General features: G+C 38.1%; 1 protein-coding gene across 2 annotated transcripts; it reads left to right on the forward strand.

The window, feature by feature from the left end:
• The first annotated feature begins 34 nt into the window (after positions 1-34).
• On the forward strand, positions 35-19243 carry TSG101 (tumor susceptibility 101). 2 transcript variants are annotated; one of them, XM_064425333.1, is made up of 10 exons: positions 35-191; positions 3482-3566; positions 5982-6047; positions 6629-6792; positions 8132-8258; positions 10487-10553; positions 12165-12259; positions 16940-17142; positions 18079-18318; positions 18913-19243. In XM_064425333.1, exons 1-10 carry the CDS (start codon positions 150-152, stop codon positions 19000-19002), a joined length of 1179 nt encoding a protein of 392 aa, XP_064281403.1. In that variant the 5' UTR covers positions 35-149; the 3' UTR covers positions 19003-19243. The 2 variants fall into 2 exon arrangements, with proteins under 2 accessions (XP_064281403.1, XP_064281404.1); XM_064425334.1 differs by having other exon boundaries at positions 12168-12259.
• The last annotated feature ends 170 nt before the right edge of the window (positions 19244-19413 follow it).

Genomic DNA, 19413 nt, shown 5'->3' on the forward strand with positions numbered 1-19413 from the left:
CAGCCGAGCTCCCGGGCCCGGCGCCGCTCGCTGCCCGCCCCGTGACGCGCGGCAGCGGCGCCGCCGCCGGAAGCGGGCGCGCGGCCGCTTCCTGTGTTGATGTAGGGCCGGGCCGGGAGCGGCGGCAGCGGCAGCGAGGGGCGCCCGCCATGGCGGTGTCCGAGAGCCAGCTCAAGAAGATGCTCACCAAGGTACGGGCGAGGCCCCGGCAGCGGGGCCCAGCGCCGGGGGGTTGTGTCGGGGAGGGAGGAGCGGCTCGGCGAGCCTGAAATGGTCGTGCCCGGCTGCGGGGCTGGGCTGGGACTGTGCCAGGCAGCGGCGCTTGTGCCCCCGGTTACAGCGGGGGAAGGCGAGCTCGGCATCGCTGGCCGGGGTGCGTGGGCTTGGTTATCGCCCCTGCGTAAGGAAACGGGAACATCTCACGGAAGGCGAATCATTAACGAGTGAATCATGCAGAGCCACGCGTGCCACTCCTCACCGAAAGCTGGGCTTTGTCCGGCAGCTTGGAATGGAAACCCCTAGGGCTGGCACTCACGGAGAGTTACGGGTTTGTTGGGGGCATTTTGGATTTTTTTTTTTTTGGCAGCGTTTAATCATACGTGTGACGTTTTGAACTGAAGTGCAATAGCTGAGAATCTGATCAAAACCAAAGGCACATTCACCTGCATGGAGTCATAAGCAGATTTTTTTAATCAGCTTGAAAATGAGTGTTGAATACCTAGTCAGTGTCAGCAAATGACATCATGTGTGTATTTGTATACACCTGTCTTTGCTAAGTTAATTACTGCAATGCCATAGAAGAAATACAATTTAAGGTAGTCCATTGTCCTTGTTCCCCCACATTTGTTCAGTTTATACTCCTGTCTGGCTTTCTGTAGGTGATGAAAAATGAAGATGCTATTTCATTATGTTTATTTTTCAAAAATAGTTACACTTTCTGTTCTAGAGAGGGAAGTTTAGTAATATTTCACATATTGAATAGTTCAGTGTACGAGATAACAAAAGCTTGAGCCTAGTTTGGGGAAACCTAATGTTAATTTAACTTCAGGTATTTACCTGCTGTCAGGTCTTGAAAAACTTAATCTTTCTGTGATCTGTTTCCTGGTATGTAAAATGAGAGGAATGCATTTGCAGTCTGAGAATGGAGGAGGAAAAAGGAGTCTAGAAATTAAGAATTCAAATTAATCAGTTTTAGTTACCTTTGTAGAAATCACTAGGATCTTATATTTTCCAAATAGATTTTGACATTTATTGGAAATCAATCTAAGTACAGAAATTAACAGCTGAAATTAACATTTAATTTTGCTTGTGGCAGTAGCTGGAATCATACAGCTGTCTCTCTACTAAGTAATCATTTCTCAGTGTAAAAACAGTTTGTAAGAATATTATCTTTCTGTGTTTTAATAGGGGTATGAAAATGCTTGCTTAATGTTCAGGTGTTGTGCCTCTTTGAAAGCATGCCTGATAACCAAATTTGTGGTTCATCAGCCCCATCATGTACCAGATTCACAGTGACCCTGCTGAGCAGGCAGGCATTGTTTTATCAGTTCTTGACTCAACTAAGCTGAGATTCTTGTGCCAGAAGTGGAAGTAAAGCCTGACTCTGCTTACCTCTTTGCTGTAGGGATGGTGAGGCCCTGGCACAGGTTGCCCAGAGAAGCTGTGGGTGCCCCATCCCTGGCAGTGTCCATCCAGAGCTGGATGGGGCTCTGAGCAGCCTGGCTTAGTGGAAGGTTTTCTTCCTTGGGCTTGGGACAAGATGATCTTTGAGGTTGTTTCCACCCCAAACCATTCTATGATCCTTGTGCTTTTTTGGAGCGTCTGTTAGTGGAATCCTGCTCTCTTTTTTGATAGTGATTATGCCAATCTTGTTGAGGCTCCATCCTGGACCATAAGGTTTGTTCCTATGAGAAGGCTCTGCCTCTTAAAAGTAGCTGGTGACCAGCTGTCATTTGTCCTGTAGTGACACCTGCAGTGGCATGGGTGTGTGCTGCCAGTCTCTGGCTGGTGTACATGGAAATTCCTCCATGTCCAGGCAGTGCCCGTTCCTGCTTCTGCCAGGTGCTGGGGAGTGAGGGAGGAATGTGTTCAAATATTAACAAAGTTGTCTCTCTTTCAAGCCTTCCTGCACACTCCCAATCCTGCACCAGTTTTACAAAGGAGATGCTCTGCTGCAGCCCTCCCACCAAAACACCATCCAGGGGCTGATTGACCTCTGCTGGTGCTTCCCTGTGTACACAGGAATTCCTGCTGGAGGGGTCGCTTTCTGTGCCACAGACCAGCCCTTTGCAGACAGACCATGTGGCTGTTTTGTCCTTGGTCATTTGAGGAAGAGCAGTCACAGCATCACTCGAGGTGCTGGTGCTTCCTCTAGGCTGAGGTGACATTGTGGGAAGTGGCATGGTGGCTTCATCTCTGCTCAGTAAATCCAAGTTGTCATGCCCAGGAGGAGCATCCTTGTCAGTCTCTGAAGGTGACAGGAGCTTCACAACTCAAGAGTGTTTGTCAGGGCCAAGGTGACCTTTAGCTGTGGCATCACAGTTTGCTCTTGGATAATGTCTGAATTAATTTGTTTAGATGTTGTTAACATTTACGTGCTTTGGATGTCTGACATTTCATTGTGATGGGCCCTTTGTCTTCCTACTATGGTTCAGTGAAAGGTTGCTGGCTGTGTTCCTTAAGACAACTGATTGCAATTTTTTAAAATTGTATTAGAATGAAAAAAAATGTCAAGGGACCATATTGCTGGCTTTTCTTTTTAATAGTAATTATCAGGAGAAATGACAACAAGGCTAGAGGGCTGCAGTGTGTGGTGAACCAACTCTCTGTTTCCCAGGAGCCTCTTTGCTCTCTGTGGGTTATGGCTCTGAGACTGGTGAATTCTGTAGTGGTGTCTCTGTGGTTGACAGGGCATCTGTGCTGTTACTGCCTGCTCCTGATAAAAGGAGTAAAACCAGTATTATTGCTGGTAATATTATGCCTTGATATGTCTGCTTTCTAGCTGACAATACATTTAAATGCCAGTCAATGATTAGCATAGATATGGTGTTGCTTGGAAAAGTGCTATGAAATAGATCTGTGTGGTTCATATCTTAGAGAGCTGTTTATCAGGAATGTTCAAATCATCACCATATTCATTTGGAGATTACTTTTTTTTTTTTGAAGGTTCACGCATATTTCTGAGATACACTTGGTTGTGGTAGAACAGGAAAGAAAATGCAATAGCTCTTTGCCAAATCAATTGATGCTTACACCCTTGTTAAGACTTAACATCTTGTTAAAGTTCAATTAATTATATAGGCAGTGGTCCTTTTAGTAATATGGACAAATAAATCATTATTCCAAACTGAGAGTGGGAAAGAATGTCCATGTATAGATGTAAACTCTCATAAATGCTGTCTGTTGGGTAAAATAAAAAATGGAATTAAATTATACAAAAAATTAAGCTTCTGAAGTAATTTCTTTCTCTTTTGTTTTTCAGTATAAGTATAGAGACCTAACCATACAGGAGACAACCAGTGTTATTACTCAGTACAAGGACCTCAAACCTGTCATGGATTCATATGGTTAGTCTCTGCATGAGAAAATTTTTGTTGGAGAATTGTTGATGTGTTAGATGTCTTTGGTAGTTTTTGTGGGGGGAAAAAGAAGATTAACACCAGAAAACATAATTTGAGTTTCTCTTTTTTGTTTCAACAGTGACATCAACACTCCTTTAGAAGCACAGACTCAGTAATATAGTAAGGTTACTTTAGAAAATAACTATCTAATGTGCCAAAAAGTGTCACGTTTTTCACAGCTTAACTTTTAGTTAATCACTCACTGATGTCATCATTGGTGTCCTGAGATTGCTGCTATCTTACAAATTCAGCTTTGCTGCCATATAAAGACATTTTTAAAATTCTGAGTAGGAAGAACTGTAAATCAATGAAGAAATGCTTCATTTAAAATCATTGTGGTAGTCCTTAAGAGTATGAAGAAAACAGAGTTAAGTATACATAAAATTGGCATTAGAGTTTTGTAATGTAAATTATCAAAAATAATCACTGTTTGTTAGCTGTTTTAAAGTATCTAGGTTAATTTAAGTTTAACTGTGTTAAAGGAAGATGATATCTAGGGTTTCACAGCATACAGTGAGTCAGTGTAGATGCTGAGGTCAGCCTTGTTAGAGAAGGCTTATGGTCACCTTTTTTAACTGTTACATGTGGGATTCTTTTATGATTCTAATTTATATTACTAATACATCATCAAAAAAATTTAACTTCTGCTTTTTAAGTTGTGTATCTGGATTGAGAAATGTTAAGAAGGGACATGGACGATGAATTAAATTTAACTTGAGTAGCTGCAAGCCAGCAGCTGTCACAGAAATGAAAATTCATGCAGTGACTGGAGAAACAAAGCAGGAGTGAAAGGACTGTGGCTGGAATAGCTGCACAAGTTTGCATAAGATGGTGATCACAATTCCAGATATCCTTGAGCTGTAGCCATTTGTGTGCCCTAAAGCTCTTTAAGCTGCCTGGAAGAGGCTAAGCACAGAATCACTTACAGATAATTGATATTATTTGCGGCAGTGACATCAGCTGCAAGAAAGTGATTACATGTGGGAAAGGGATTTGTAGAGAATTCTTGTGTACCTCACTGTACACGACAAACAATGAACAAAGCCATCAAAAAAGTTTTTTCCATTCAAGAGGGAAGGGGAAATGTGGGCAGTGGATTTGCAGAGAATTCTCAAAGCCTGACAGAAGGTTCACATAGTATGCATCTGTATGCAGACTTTGAGATAAGAACTGCTGACTTAGAAATGCCGTGGAACTAGAAACAAGTTTCAAAGGATGGCCTTGCAAATAAGATTAGATACTTTAGAGAAATAGAACTGAGAGAGATTCATTGCAGTAGGACCCAGGAGGGGAATTTTAGAGGATTGGCTTTAAGACATTTACAGCATGGTGTGGCAAAAGCTGATAGGCTAAAAAATGGTTATAATGTATTGTAATTAGAAAATAGTTAGCTTCTAATTGTGATGGGGTAAATTATAACATCTGTATTGTCTCACCTTTCACATGAGACTAAAAATGGAATAAATTTTTTTTAAATGCCTCTCAGTTGCCCCATCTCTAAGTCAGAGAAGAGTATAATCCAACAATTATTTTGCTGATAAGACAGTTTTCTAGTTCATGTTAATAATTAAATGCATACCCCCATTGACATCCCAGCATGTTCTACCTGCCTTTGCAGAACATCAGCACCACAATAACTGTGCACAGTAATCTACATTTGAATTATGAAATTCAAATGGCTAGAAACTTTCAGTAGGAATTAAGAAGATAAAAGCTTCCTCAACAGAAGCTGATTCATTCAGCCAAGAATAATGTATTGGATTAGATGTATGAGGAAACTAAATACAACAACTCAGTAAATTTAGGTCAGAGTTCTTGTGCAGTTTGTGATTAATATTTGTCAGAGTCAAGCACTTTTTCTTCCCCTTCAGTGTTACTGTTTGGTTAAATTACCTTTACTGATTTTGTAATAAATGCCTGTGGCCTAGGAATTTTCAGTATTCTTGCTGAGCTGTTTTGAAGAAAGCATAAGGAATTCTTTTTTAAACCTCAGATGAGAGTTGTTTTTTTAAATCAAGGTTGAGTTCAGGTTATCTTTGCAGCAATTTGCATTACTTGCAGTTTGCAAGGTTCCATCATTTCACTTGGTCACTGAATGAGGAAACACTTTTATTTGTAGAGAAGGTAGTTTGACAATGATTAGTCATTCATTTCTCAGAATTGGTGTTATTCGTAAGGAGTTACCTCACTGTGGACAGTCATGTGCTAATCCATAAGTGTGCAAGAGTTGAACCTTTCAGGCTGAGTTTATATGTGTGTAACTTGTGAAAACTTGTGCTAATAAATAGGTGAGGAATAACCTGAACTGAGATTAATGTAACCAATATATCTGTTTTAAAAATAGTGTTTGTTCTCTTTCAGTTTTTAATGATGGTTCATCCAGAGAGTTGATGAGCCTCAGTGGAACCATTCCTGTGCCTTACAGAGGTATGCATGTATTATTATTATTATCATCCCCATTATTTTCCCAAATTGCATGAAAAATTTGGATTTGTCCTGGTCCAGCTTCACTGCTTCAGTGATCACTCTTCTTTTGAAATCCTTTACTTGTCCAAAGTAAGATATTTTAAAGAAATTGCTCTCCTTTTTGCTGCAGGATAACATTTGAATGCTGAGCATTGCTTCTTCAGTCATTTACAACTTTGTAACATCTTTTTTCTTTCAGCATAGCATGTTTTTTCTGGCTTGTCAGTTGAATGAGGGTTGCAAACCATTTATTGCTGCAGCTAATGATCATTTGAGACTTAAAATGTTGCATTATAGAACAAATAAGATTGTGTGTTAGTGGTGAGTGATGATTGTAAATCAAGTTAAATTGTTCTGAAAGATGTGGAGTTTGTGGCATTAGTGTTACCTATTTATTGAATGTTATTAATAGATTTTGGGTCCAACTTCTAACTTTGTACAGTTGAGTTTACTGGGTTTAGAAGTTTTTTATGAATCTTAATACAGGAGGGCAGTTGAAGAATTGAAATAACTTCTAAAATCTTTCAAAATATCTTTTCTAGGTAACACATATAATATCCCAATTTGCTTGTGGCTGCTGGACACCTACCCCTTCAACCCCCCAATTTGTTTTGTTAAACCCACTAGCTCTATGACAATAAAAACTGGGAAGCATGTTGATGCAAATGGAAAGATATACCTTCCCTACCTGCATGAGTGGAAATATGTAAGTACAGGGAACTTGAAGTTCTCAAACTGCTCATTCTGCATTCCTCAAGAAAGTTGTATCATTTTTAATAAAAACCATAGTCTTTCTTAGAGATCTTAAATCATTTTGAAAATTAAATGAACTGTTTTGTTTTTTGGAATGCCTTAAAGTTCAGGGTGTTGCATTCTGTGTTCTGGTTATTTAATGTAATTAATTGCATCTTCAGTTACAGCCTGTCTAATTAAACAGTGCAGTGCAAGGTGTCCTCTCCCCTGGCAAGAGAGTGATGTGAAGATTTGTGAGATAAGAATATTTACAAAAAGGAAATTAAAAATATAATTAAAACATCTCTGTGACTAAAATGGACTTTTACAAGGTCTTGGGCTTCTTTATGCAGATATTCCTGGAGCCTCCTATATATGGATATATTTGCTTTATCAGTGAATAGAGGCATTGAGCAGTGCAGGCCTCATAGCAGTTTTGGCCAAAACATGGACTTGTAAAGAAACTAAACTGTGTTGACAAGATTAGAAAAATGATACAAGATGCATGGTTCTGTAAAAATTTATTACCAGGAATGCATGTTCTAAGGCTGGGTGGTAGTTCAGTGCTAGCATAGTAATGGTGGAAAAAGACTGCTCAGGTCAGGTGTTGCACAAAGCAAGAGGATCATCTCAGTTACAGCTGATACAGAATTCTTCCAGTTTGAGAGGTTGGTAAAATAAGTAAGTGGATTATAGAGCTAAGTAAACTCTGAATTGGGGTATTTAATCTGGTGCTGCACTCATGATGCTTGTTCTTATTTAGGCAAAATGAAATCATGCCTATATTAAGTAGTTGTAAACAGAGAGGCCTGGTTTAACTGTATTCAAAGGAGGTTTGTGCCACTCCGTAGTGGGTTGGGATATTTTTTTTGTTGAGACATTCTGAATCAGAGCAAAAGCTGTGATGTGTGAAATTGAACTGTCTAAAAAAACTTGGGGATGTGTATATTTTTCATGGTGGGGGGTGGATTTAATTTTTTTTAATATTATTATAGTTCATAATTGGACATTTATACCCAGTCATTTATTGTCCTGCAGTTGATATGGAGCTATGTATTACCTGGTTCATTCTGGGTATGTTTTGCTGTATGGTTTTGAGTACAGGCTGACTGGGTTTGGTATGTGTAATAGAATCCAGAAAGGAAGTTAATTGTGCACATACATATATACATGAGAGGTACACATTTTAAGAACATTTAAACCCACAAATAAAAGGAATGCTTTTGAGAGCTGATGGAATGGCATCCTATTGTTTCTACAGTCTAACTCTCTGTTAGCAAAATGAACAACTTGTGATTTACTTTCCCTCCCAGCCCCAGTCAGACTTGTTGGAGCTGATCCAGGTCATGATTGTTGTGTTTGGAGAGGAACCTCCAGTGTTTTCTCGGCCTACTGCTTCCTCCAGCTACCCTCCTTACCAGGCAACAGGCCCACCAACCAGTAAGTGCTCCTCACTGCTGATTTCTCAAACAATCATGTCAGCATTTCAAAGGGATTCTTGCCCTGCACAGTTTGCCCACAAATAATGCATTTTACTTTTTGTATTTCTGACTAATGAATTCACCTGGGCTGTGAATTTACTTCACTTTACCTTGTTGGACTCAATGATCTTAGAGGTCTTTTCCAACTAAAAAGGTTCTGTGAGTCTAAGAATTCATGAGAGCCTTTGGATTTTAGAGGGGAAAAATCAAATTTGTGTTATAACACACCGCAAAACACAGAACATACTCAAACACCCTCAGAACAACCAGTGTCCTGTCAACATTCCAAGACAGACTTACAAAGTGGTTATTCAAATAGCTTTGTATCTCCATTTTTTTCATTCTAATAATACAAGCCCATCTTTTAAGTGTCCTGCAGCCATTGATTTCATAAGCACAAGCATGCCTACAGCTTGTTTCATATGCCCACACTCCTGCTTGTGTGGTTGGTTTTCTTCTTTTTTTCAAATTGCTGGCTGAATATTAAAAAAAAAACCCATGCCTTGTGATTGTTTTATTCTTTATTCTCTGTTGATGTTCTGACTTGGTACCCATTCTTATTTTCTTGCAAAAATCCTCAAGACGTTTTAAATCATTTATTTATTTACACCTCTGCAGGCATCTTATTTTAAGATGGCGATAGGCAGGTGGAAAAAAAGAAGTAGTGGGAAACAGAAAATCCTAGAAATTCTTCCAGGAGGAGACTCTATTAGGTGGGAAAAGGCCAAAAAGCAGTAGCATAGACCTAAAGTCAAAGACTGGGGCAGTAGGGAAGAGGGAGCAGTTCAGCTGGAGATTGTTTATTTAATAAGGTTATAACAGTAAATTCATAACATGAATTGAATGGTACAGTAGCTGTATTTGGGGTTATTTATTTTTGCCAGATTTTTAAGGCTGTGTCCATTTGGTATTGAAATATGGCTTTTACTTGTTCACAGTGTTACATTTGAAAAGCTGAAGTGCTATTCATTGCCATTTCCAGCAGAACCCATTTTTAGCAAGGTGTTAGGTTCTGAACCTGTGAGAAAATGGGTAGCAAACATAAATGGGACCATTAGGAATAATTGACTAGAGGCAGGTGTTTTTAGCTTGTCTGTGGCTACCCTGCTTGTGAGAGCACCAGAGGACTGGATTGTCCTGATTTTCCAGGAACAGTGGGGGTCAGTATAAGTCTGGTTTTAGCAGGGGCTGTGACTTGTGCCTTAAGGACAAACCTGCAATGAACCACATTTGATTGCTCTTGTAGTCACTCCAAGCTGAAGTGCTTTGAATTACTATTTTCAATTAAATTGAGCTGAAGTGGTATGAATTAGTTCATAGCTGAAGTAATTCTAGGGTTTTAAAATGTTTCAGGGTTTAGAAATTATTAATAGCTACTTAGTTCTACTAGTGTAATCAGACTTTCCTTATTTTACAGCCATTTAGGGTTTGGGTTTCTTCACATTATTGTTTACATTGATACATCTGTACATTGTTTAAGAAGAAATAAAGTCCTTTGACAAAAATTTTACATCATTTGAAAGCATTGAAGAGTGGAAATAGATCCACTCTTAATAGCTCTAAAAAAAAAAAAAGTTGTTTGATGAAGTATTCCTAAAATTGCTAGAAATGTGGGAAAAGTATGTCCAAAACATAATTTTGTCAGCTTTTCAAGAAAAATCTTAAACTTGCTAAGACTATTTAGACATTATTATTTTTAAATAATTTTAAATTTTTTAATTATTTAAAAAATTAAATAAAACTTCTAAACAGCAGAAATTACTGAATAAGGACATGGTTGGATCATTAAACAGCTAATCAACTACTCTGAAGGTATTTAAATTATACACTTGTTATTTAGTGAGTAGACATCATTGGCTAGAAAGGGTTTTTTTACATTTTTACATAAAAAATGGAGACACTCTTTAGGTGGGTCATCTTTAATACCATGTTTTGGGTTTTTTTTCCTGAGTACCCCAGCTGCAGATGCTTTTTTTTTTTTCTTCTTTTTTCTTAGTACACCTATTTGTTGTGCATTTTAAAATCAATACCTATTTTTACCCATGTAGTAATTAGTTTAAAGTAATGATTAAGAAAAAAAAATCAATATAGCAATATGGTTATTTTTATATATGAGGAAAAAATTCTTTATATTGAGGGTCTTAATTTCTGAAATGTAAACATACACAAAATTCTTCTTTTATTTAGCTTCCTATGTGCCAGGAATTCCAGGTGGAATATCTCCCTATCCAGCATCAAGCACTCCAAACCCAAGGTAAGAGCCTCTTTAAACTATTATCATTTTCCTGGTAGAGAATTTCACTGAATAGTGTCTAATAATAATTGTATTTTCTTGTGGTGTATTTGTTGTATAAGTATTCATGCTAGCTGGGTTTGTTAAAAGTGAGGGCTGAATTCTTGTCAGTAGTCAAAATTGGAGGAAGGTGTAGCTTGCTTAGTTGCTTCAAATAAAACATATATGGGTGTGATAAATAGATTTTAAAATCACCTAACTCCCAGCTGTTATCTTTCTTCACTCATGTATTTTTATATATTTATATTTTACATTCTATGGAAAGAAATGTACCCCTAAAAGTCAAGATTTTATTAGCATCTCAAAAATTGAAAAAAACTTTGCTGGATTAATACAAGCCTTGACTCCAGTGTAAATGTGGATTTAACATAATCTAAGGGAATTTGAAGAACACAAAGTTACTTCAAAAGCTTTTTATTAATATTAACCAGGATTTTTTCTATATAATAGTTAGGAATAAAGCATTTCCAGAAGACTTGCAGATCTTTTTTAGTAAATAGTGAGATATTGACTACTGCCTCCTAGTGTGTATTTCTGTTTTTTACATCATAACTCATTGAGTTTTTTTATTAATATCCTTATGTCCTGATTTTGTGTTAGGAGCATATGCAATTTTGGTGTAATATGGAGCATTTTTATTTTAAAAGGATATTTAAAATGTAAAAACCTCTGAGGATTGGGAGTGGCAGGGGAGTGTTATGTTTTAAAAGGAGAAAAGTTAGGATTTCTAAAAGTTCTTACAGTGTGTTATTTCCTCCTAAATATATTTGTTTAAAGTACTCTTAATGTTTGTACAAAAGTAATAGAAGAACTGTTTTTAAAATGTATAATTTATTAATTAATATGAAAGTTTTAAGAACTATTAAATTTGCAGTTAGCTGAAGAGAGACAGAACATGCTTATTTTATATTTTGCAGGGGGTTTGTGGCCACTTTGTTTAAGTATTACTATAGTTAATACTCTGCTGCATGCAGGTGTTTCTCAGTCTAGTACTGACTAATTTGTGTCCTTGTTTTAGTTGACAGCAAATGTATTTTAGAAAGGTGTTGTAGACTGTCACATGTCATCTCATAATTGCTTCAGTGAGCAAATGAACACTTTTGCTTTCTTTATCCATCAGAGCAGGACTGAGAATTTCTGGGGGAGTAGGTTTCACCTTGCAATCATATTTTGCACTTTGCATTTTTAGGTTTACATAAAGCAGTTAATCAGTCATCTTTTTAACTGTTCTCATACTAAAAATTATTAATTTGAAACTGTTGTTTGGGAGTTTGTAGCTAGGATATTTTTTTTGATACCTGTGTGATTTCCTATAGCAAAACGAAGAGGTTCAGGAGAATTTGTTATCCAAATGTTGACCAGGCAATAACTAGATAGGGTTTCAGATAACATGGTACCTTAATACCAGAAATGCCAGTTGTGAAAGATGTTAATGTGAACAGGAAAAATGCCTGCAATTTTAACATTTTTATTATGTAAATGAATGTTTAACATGGTGGCAATAAAGATACTCTAGGTGGATGGTATTTTACTAATAGTTGCATAACATTAGCATATTTTTCTTTGTCAAAGCAGCTTCCCAAACTATCCTTACCCAGGTGGTGTTCCCTTTCCAGCAACCACTGGTGTGCAGTACTACCCTTCTCAGCCTCCTGTCACCACTGTTGGTGAGTACCTTGGAAAGGGCTTCTCTGAAGTAAAGCTTCTCTCTGTAACTGATATGTAAAGAAATAAAATGGAAAAAAAGAACATGTTGTTCTTACTCTGAACTTCCAGAGCATTGATCTTTAATTAAAATTTACTCAAAGGAAGAAAAGTACATTTTATTCAGCTTTATTCAGGAATTCAATGAATTCCTGGGTTTATGCAATGCATTGTGTGTGTTTTGTGAATATTTTGAAGAGCACTGCATGTAACTACATGGGGTTTTCCTTGCCTTTTAATTGTAGGTGACTTTTGATTGTCTGCATTGCTCTGTTCATGATTTAGAAAAATACCTTTGTCATCATTTAAACATCTAATGGACTCTATTTATACTTTCTTTCCTCCCAAAATAGTACCTTTCTAAAGTAGCACTTTGGAATGAGCTTCATTTTTAGTGAGTTTCTTCTCCAGCCTCTTCCCTGTTGCTTCTTGTTGATCTCTACTTGTCACTTCCTCCTTTGTTCCCTGCAGCATCAGCATTTAGGGTGTTGACCTGTGTCTTTTCCCAGTCTGCTGCTCTGTGGCCCTTGCTTTCCACCCTGCCCCTCGCTTTCAGTGTATGTGTAGAAGACTGGGAACCAGTGATAGATGTCACCTAGTTAAGTGGGAAGCTGGTGCAGTACCTTTCCAGCTGGCTGATATTCCTTTTGGCACGGTTATATGGTGAGGATGTAGATTCTGTTGTGACCTTGTTCATTAGCAATCCGTTGTAGACTCTTGAGCCCCCTAATTTAGAAATGCATCTGTAGGTTCTTCATCTGATGTGTGAACTCAGTTATTTATGGAATGGCCTGGGTTAGAGTCATAGAATGTCTTTTCTTTCCAGAACTGTGTGTATTTTGTGATTTTTCTTCACATACATGGGGACAAGGCAAGGGAAGAGAGATGCTTCTACTTTACTCTTACTAAAATATCTGAGGAGTTCTGTTACTACAGAATTTGAAAGCAGCAGTAAGTTGTATGTTGTCTTTTTCTTGTGCCTGATCCTGTCCTTTGTGTTCAAGTTCTTTCAGCCTTTTCAATTAAGAAAGTATTTTCTGAAAGTTCCTGGCTGCTTCAGTGGTCCCCTCCACCCTGAGGTGATGTGAGTCTGCCATGCACAGTGCAAGGAAGCTGCTGTCCCACTCAAGTACCTCAAACAGTGCTTGGTGTTGTGGAGGATTGTGTCCTGGAGAAGTAATGGTCTCCACTGGCTCTTGTGTAGGGAGCTGATAACCTTTCTAGGCAAACTTGTCTTTCTGGAGTGTCTTTCTCAAACAAATCCAGTTTTGCTTTTATGTAGCAGTGTTAAAATAGAAATATATTCTATTTAGGTTTTTTTCCCTCCTTTTCAACCCCACTGAAGATGAATAGAGGTGCAGTATCTGGCAACGATGGAAGACTCTTCCAGTCCTGAGTTAGATCATCTGTGATACCATGCTGTAATGTTGTAATGGCAGGTTTCATAGTGACAATTTAACATTACACACACTGGTTTGCTGCAGCTAGGTAAAAGCCCTACACCTGGTTTACATGGCTTATCTCTTGTGCCAGATGAAATGCAAATACATCTCTTTGATCATCCACTACACTTCAGATATGAGGTTTGTTGTGTTTGTTTTGTTGGGTGTTTTTTACAGTCCAGTATTGTTTTTATCTTGAACTGAAAATGTTTCTTTTCTGTACAGTTTGTTTGTTTGGCTGTGGTTTATTGTGATAGTTTATTTAGGAGCACATCAGTTGTTAGAACATCAGAGTTTTGTGTGGGTGGTAGTGTTTCCTATAGTGGACATAGTTCAAACCTAGTTTGAGTTGAATGAAAATGTTCATGTAAAGTAGCTCAAGTTTTTCACAATCACTGGTTTTTCAAATAGTCCTTTAGGCTTTTTCTTTCTGTTCAGTTATCTGCCATTAATTACTTTTCTGATGCAGTTACTGGTTTGATGATTCTGTAAGGTCACTTCTGAAACCAGACTCTGCCTAGTAAAGGTTAAAGGTTTCAGAGTTCTGTTGATTTAATGACCATGTGCCATGAAATCTTCTCCAAGCTGGGCTAATTATGGAAGTAACAGAAGATGCTATGGGTACATGCTCTGTAAGAAGATACATTGATTGAGCTGTATTAAAATTATGCTTTTTATGTTCAAAGACCTCTTCCCTATTTGGTGGCATTTCTGTGTGAATTTGTATTTTGTTAGGTGTATTGTGGTTTTATATTTTTTTCCTCTGTCCTACTTTACTGTTAAAGTGAGCCTTGCATAGAAACTCCCAGAGTGAGGGATGTCAGGGGGAAAGAAAGTAAATGTAAGTTTTACTGGTTCTGGCTGATTCTGACTTTGTGTTAGAGTATAATTCATTATGTAAAGTAAACTGTAACTAAAGTCATGCTAATGCTGTTTTTTGAAGGGAAATCAGACCTTTTTGATTGGGAGCAATTGTCTGCCTTAATCAGGAAGTCCTATACAGAGAATAAATTCTATCCTAGATAGTTTGACCGACTTGGTTTGAGATTTACTTCTCAGTGTAGAAAGTGCTCTTGTTCTTCTGTCCTTTTCATAAGAAGCACCAGTGGTGGATTCCTGGGTTTGTGTCTTATATGGTGCTATTTGACAACTTCTGTTGCTGGCTGTAAAAGTTAATCAGATTTTGCAAATTATCTTGTTGACTGGCAATGGGGTGATTTTTTTAAGCCAGAACTGTAAATCAGATAAAACATTGGGACATGCATATTTTCTTAAGGCTGTATTTGCACCAGTTGTTTAATAATTCAATCTCTCATTTTCTTTTCTTTTTTTTTTTTTTTTTTTTGTAATTTGCTTGGTTTTTTTAAAATACATATATTCTGGTGCAACTTATATGTATGCAAAGTGCTCACATTAGTAATGATCAAAATTTATATTTTCTGTATTTTAGAAGGCTTTGGTGGATTAGTAAGCATGATGTGTTTTTTTCTTATAGTTACTCTTAATTCATTTGCATAGCTTTATTTTTTCCACCCATGTGGCTTGGTGTAGGTTTTGTGGACTGGAACAGAGTAAAAAACATAGGGAAGAGATACAATTTTATGCAGTCTTATTTTGATAGCAGAAGTAAAAAAAAATTTTTTTAAGTATTCAATTATACAATAATCATGTGAGCAGTGATAAGTACTTTTTCATTTTGTTGTTTTTTGAAATCTAGGGCACTGGAAAATGTGATGTACATAATGCTGTAACAGCTTCAGGGTTTTGATAGCTGTGTCTCTGGATAAAAAGATACTCTGGTAAAAATTCTTCTTGCTTATTTTCTTTGCAGTTATAGAGCTTCAAACCTCTCTGCTTTTCATTCATAGGTGTTGTGAAGTTTAGGCACAAAAGCTGCTGTAATTCTTGCTGTGTTGTTACAATCCAATGTTGTTGAAATTTCACTGATCTAGAAGGTGTGAGGCACAAGCCTGGGGAAACTGTGACCCTCCAGTTATTCCCACAGAATAATTGAAGTGGTTTGAGATAAATATCACCAGTAGCCACTTCAGATTTGCTAGAGCACTCCGAGTTTCCTGGTCTGGAGACATATTGCACTTCTTGTGACAGACACAAAGTACTTGCCTTTCTATTTAAAAGTGTGTTAGTGACAGACTCTTGAAATTATCCTTGAAAGGCTGATTTTCAAAAGCTTATTCAGGTCTCCTGCCCCTTCTGCTCACTTGCCCATAGAGATGTACTGTTCTTGAGCCTGGAGGAAGTGATCCTTGAATATTCACCTGGTCTCTTGGACCCCTCTTCCCTCTATGGTGAATTCCCATGGAATTCTTCCAAGAAGGTCTGTGAAGAGGCCAAAGTTAGCTCTTATGAAGCCCAGGGTTGCAATCTTATTCATTGCCCTGCTTCCTACTTGTGGGATGCAGAGCTCCATGATCTCACAGGCACTGTGCCAAGGCTGCCTCAACCTTCACATCTCCAACCAGACGTTCCTTGTTAGTTCTGCAAGGTCCAGCAGCACGTCCTTCCTCATTGGCTGCATCTGTATCAGAAAGTTATTGTCAGTGCTTTCCAGGAGTCTCCTGGATTGTGTGTTCCTGGCTGTGTTGTCCCTCCAGCAGGTGTCAGGGTGGTTCCCCATGAGAACCTGGGCTGCATGCCCTTCCTGGGAGTAACCCCACTTGAGCTGCATGGGTGGTGTCTATAACTCTCCCTTTGTCTTTCCTAGTTCAAAATTTTCTTACCAGGCTAGGCAATTCAAAAAAACCCAAAAAAACTAAACCAACAAACCCCAAACTAATACCTGTAGTAGGTAAATGCCTTGTCTCAAGCCAGCTGTTATATTAATTGTGGTTGAATACATCCTGCCCGTAACTCTTGTTCTTCATTAAAAGGTTTTGTACTAGTAACACTTATGGACTTCAGAGGAAATGGCCACCTCATTTTTAAAATAAAAAAGGATTGTGGATATGGGAATGGTGAAGTGGATGAATGGATGCATGCTCTTAAATTCACTTGTGTCCATCCTAGTGTATGTCATCTCACAGTGGTCTCTTCGCTGCTTCTGGAAATTATTATGGAGAGCAGCTTATTTTAATGTCTCACACTGCTGAAGTACATAGAGCAGCTTGGCCACTTGCTATTCCAGCTGGCTTTGTAGTGCAGCCCAGCATTAATGTTAAGCTTGTGAAACGTCCTGTGCAGGACCCAGCAGAGATGGCACCATCAGCGAGGACACCATCCGCGCTTCCCTCATCTCGGCCGTCAGTGACAAGCTGAGGTGGCGGATGAAGGAGGAGATGGATCGCGCACAGGCCGAGCTCAACGCCTTGAAACGCACAGAGGAGGACCTGAAGAAGGGGCACCAGAAACTGGAAGAGATGGTGACTCGCCTGGATCAGGAAGTGGTAAGCTGAGAGGAGCCACTGCTCCCCACCTGAGTATTCCTAGTAGTGAACAGAAGCTTGTAATTAATTAATTATTAAGCGTGATAGAAATAACAAATCTTCCAGCGCATTGTGCTTTCTCTCTTTTGCAGCTGGGGGCTTGTGCTCAGACTGAAGCAAGTCAGAAATAGCAGTGACCATGAGGTGCAGTGTCCTGCAGTGTCTTACAAATGTCATTGCTCAGTAGTAGAGAAACAGTGTTATTTTTCCCCATTCTTCCTGTGAAAGATGTTAGTGGTGTGAGATTATTTCATATTTGCATCTCGGTTTCTTGATAATAATGTGCAACAGCAGTACTGGAGAACACTTTGGTGTCTTAGTGTAGAAAACACTGATTTTGGTACAGCCGCCTTGTGTAACTTCTTTCCCAGTAGTCTCTCCTACTCAGAGTATGCTCAGAAATTCCTGCAGTTTTTCATTAAGGCATCTTCTGCTTAGTCCATCTGCTCCTTGCACTGCTGTTCAGGAGTAAGATTTTGGGATTGATGAACAGTTTCTGAAACCAGCTCAGTGTTCAGATGTGGTTTAAAAAATTATTAGAAGTTACTAATTGGACTAGAGAACTGGGGAATACTGCATTCTAAAGAAAATAATTACTTTGGCTTTCCTTTTGCTATCTTTAGCTAGTGTAAATGGTTATTTTTCCTAATGTGGCAACTCAGAAATACTTGGAGTGTTGGCATGCTTTCTCTACAGTTATAGATGGGTAATGGATTATCTAAAGCAGATGTGACTTCTTTAAAAGAATCTGAAATCTACAGATTGGTGATTTTTTTGTTCTGTAAAAATCATAGTAAAGATAAGCAGAGAAGTACAGAATGAACTGGTATGTCTAAAAATCTTTCATCTAGACAATTGTGTTACAAGAAGATAAACAAACATCTTAATTGTTTTTAGGCTGAAGTTGACAAGAACATTGAACTTCTCAAAAAGAAGGATGAGGAGCTCAGTTCTGCCTTAGAGAAAATGGAAAGTCAGTCAGAAAATAATGACATAGATGAAGTTATAATTCCTACAGCACCGCTTTACAAGCAGATCCTGAACTTATATGCAGAGGAAAATGCAATTGAAGACACCATCTTCTACCTTGGGGAAGCACTGAGACGTGGAGTGATAGATTTAGATGTCTTTTTAAAGGTAGGTTTCTTGGGATATTTTTAAAATGTGCATTTTAACTGTGTTTACTTTGGACTCTTTGGTTTGGCTTACTCATGTTCATGATCTCCTCACAGAAGAGGATCCTGTAGGAACAGGAATATTTATACATTCAAGCATAAGTTTTAGAAAGTGATTTCAGAATTTAAAGACCAGTTCTGAAAATATTATAGATACAAAGTCATGTTGTTTTCTTCTTGTGTAGACCTTGTTCTGTTTATCTGCTGTTAGAAGAACCATTCTCTGCCCCATGGGAAGTGCATTAGTCTGATTGCACCTTATGGAGTTTGTATTATTACTTTGATAAAAATACGTGTGGAGTTAATAATTAATTATTAATATTATAAATCAATAAATTAGTTAATCATTAAAAATAGAAACAAATAGACTGTAGTGATTGCATTTGGTAACCACCTGCCAGTCATTTTAAGGCAAGAAAATGCCATTTAGTTGAATAATGAATTTAGTGTTTCCGAAAAACTGACATCCCATTTGGGTCACAGAGTACATTTGTATGGTAATTTTCAGTTTTTATCAGAACTTTACAATAGCCAGCTGCTGTTTTTGTTTCTGCAGCATGTACGTCTCCTGTCTCGCAAGCAGTTCCAGCTGAGGGCATTGATGCAGAAAGCAAGGAAGACTGCTGGACTCAGTGATCTCTACTGAATTCCCAGACTAGTTGGGAAGTTAGGTTTCCTTGTGAAGCAGCCATTCTCTTGATCTTTCTCTTAATCAGTAGGTGCCCAGAGTAAGTTATTACATCATCCAAGTGTAAGATATTTTGAATCAATAATATATTTTCTTTTTGGTAAAAACTAGCTTTTATTAATGCACTTTCTATCTCCTGTAATCTTTGTGCTGGTGGACTTAACGCTGAATAAAACTCGTTGCATATTTTCTTCCTCTACAGAGCTGTGTATGATGTGCCTTCTTTTCAAATATGCAGTGTCAGCTTAACCATGCTTTTACTTGTGAGATTTGGAAGATGTTATGCCACGCTGGAGAAAATCACATTTGAAAATCACATTTATTGTGACCAGTGAAAACTGAAAACTCAAAAGGTTCTTGGTCTCAGCA

This window comes from Passer domesticus, chromosome 6 (genome assembly GCF_036417665.1).
Source record: "Passer domesticus isolate bPasDom1 chromosome 6, bPasDom1.hap1, whole genome shotgun sequence".
Lineage (NCBI taxonomy): Eukaryota > Metazoa > Chordata > Aves > Passeriformes > Passeridae > Passer > Passer domesticus.

Bases quoted from the DNA above. Each gene is read 5' to 3' on its own strand.
- TSG101 (XM_064425333.1), top strand. From the start codon at position 150: ATGGCGGTGTCCGAGAGCCAGCTCAAGAAGATGCTCACCAAG. The intron at 6,048-6,628 runs GTATGCATGTAT...TATCTTTTCTAG, and splicing joins CATTCCTGTGCCTTACAGAG to GTAACACATATAATATCCCA. The intron at 18,319-18,912 runs GTAGGTTTCTTG...TTGTTTCTGCAG, and splicing joins ATTTAGATGTCTTTTTAAAG to CATGTACGTCTCCTGTCTCG.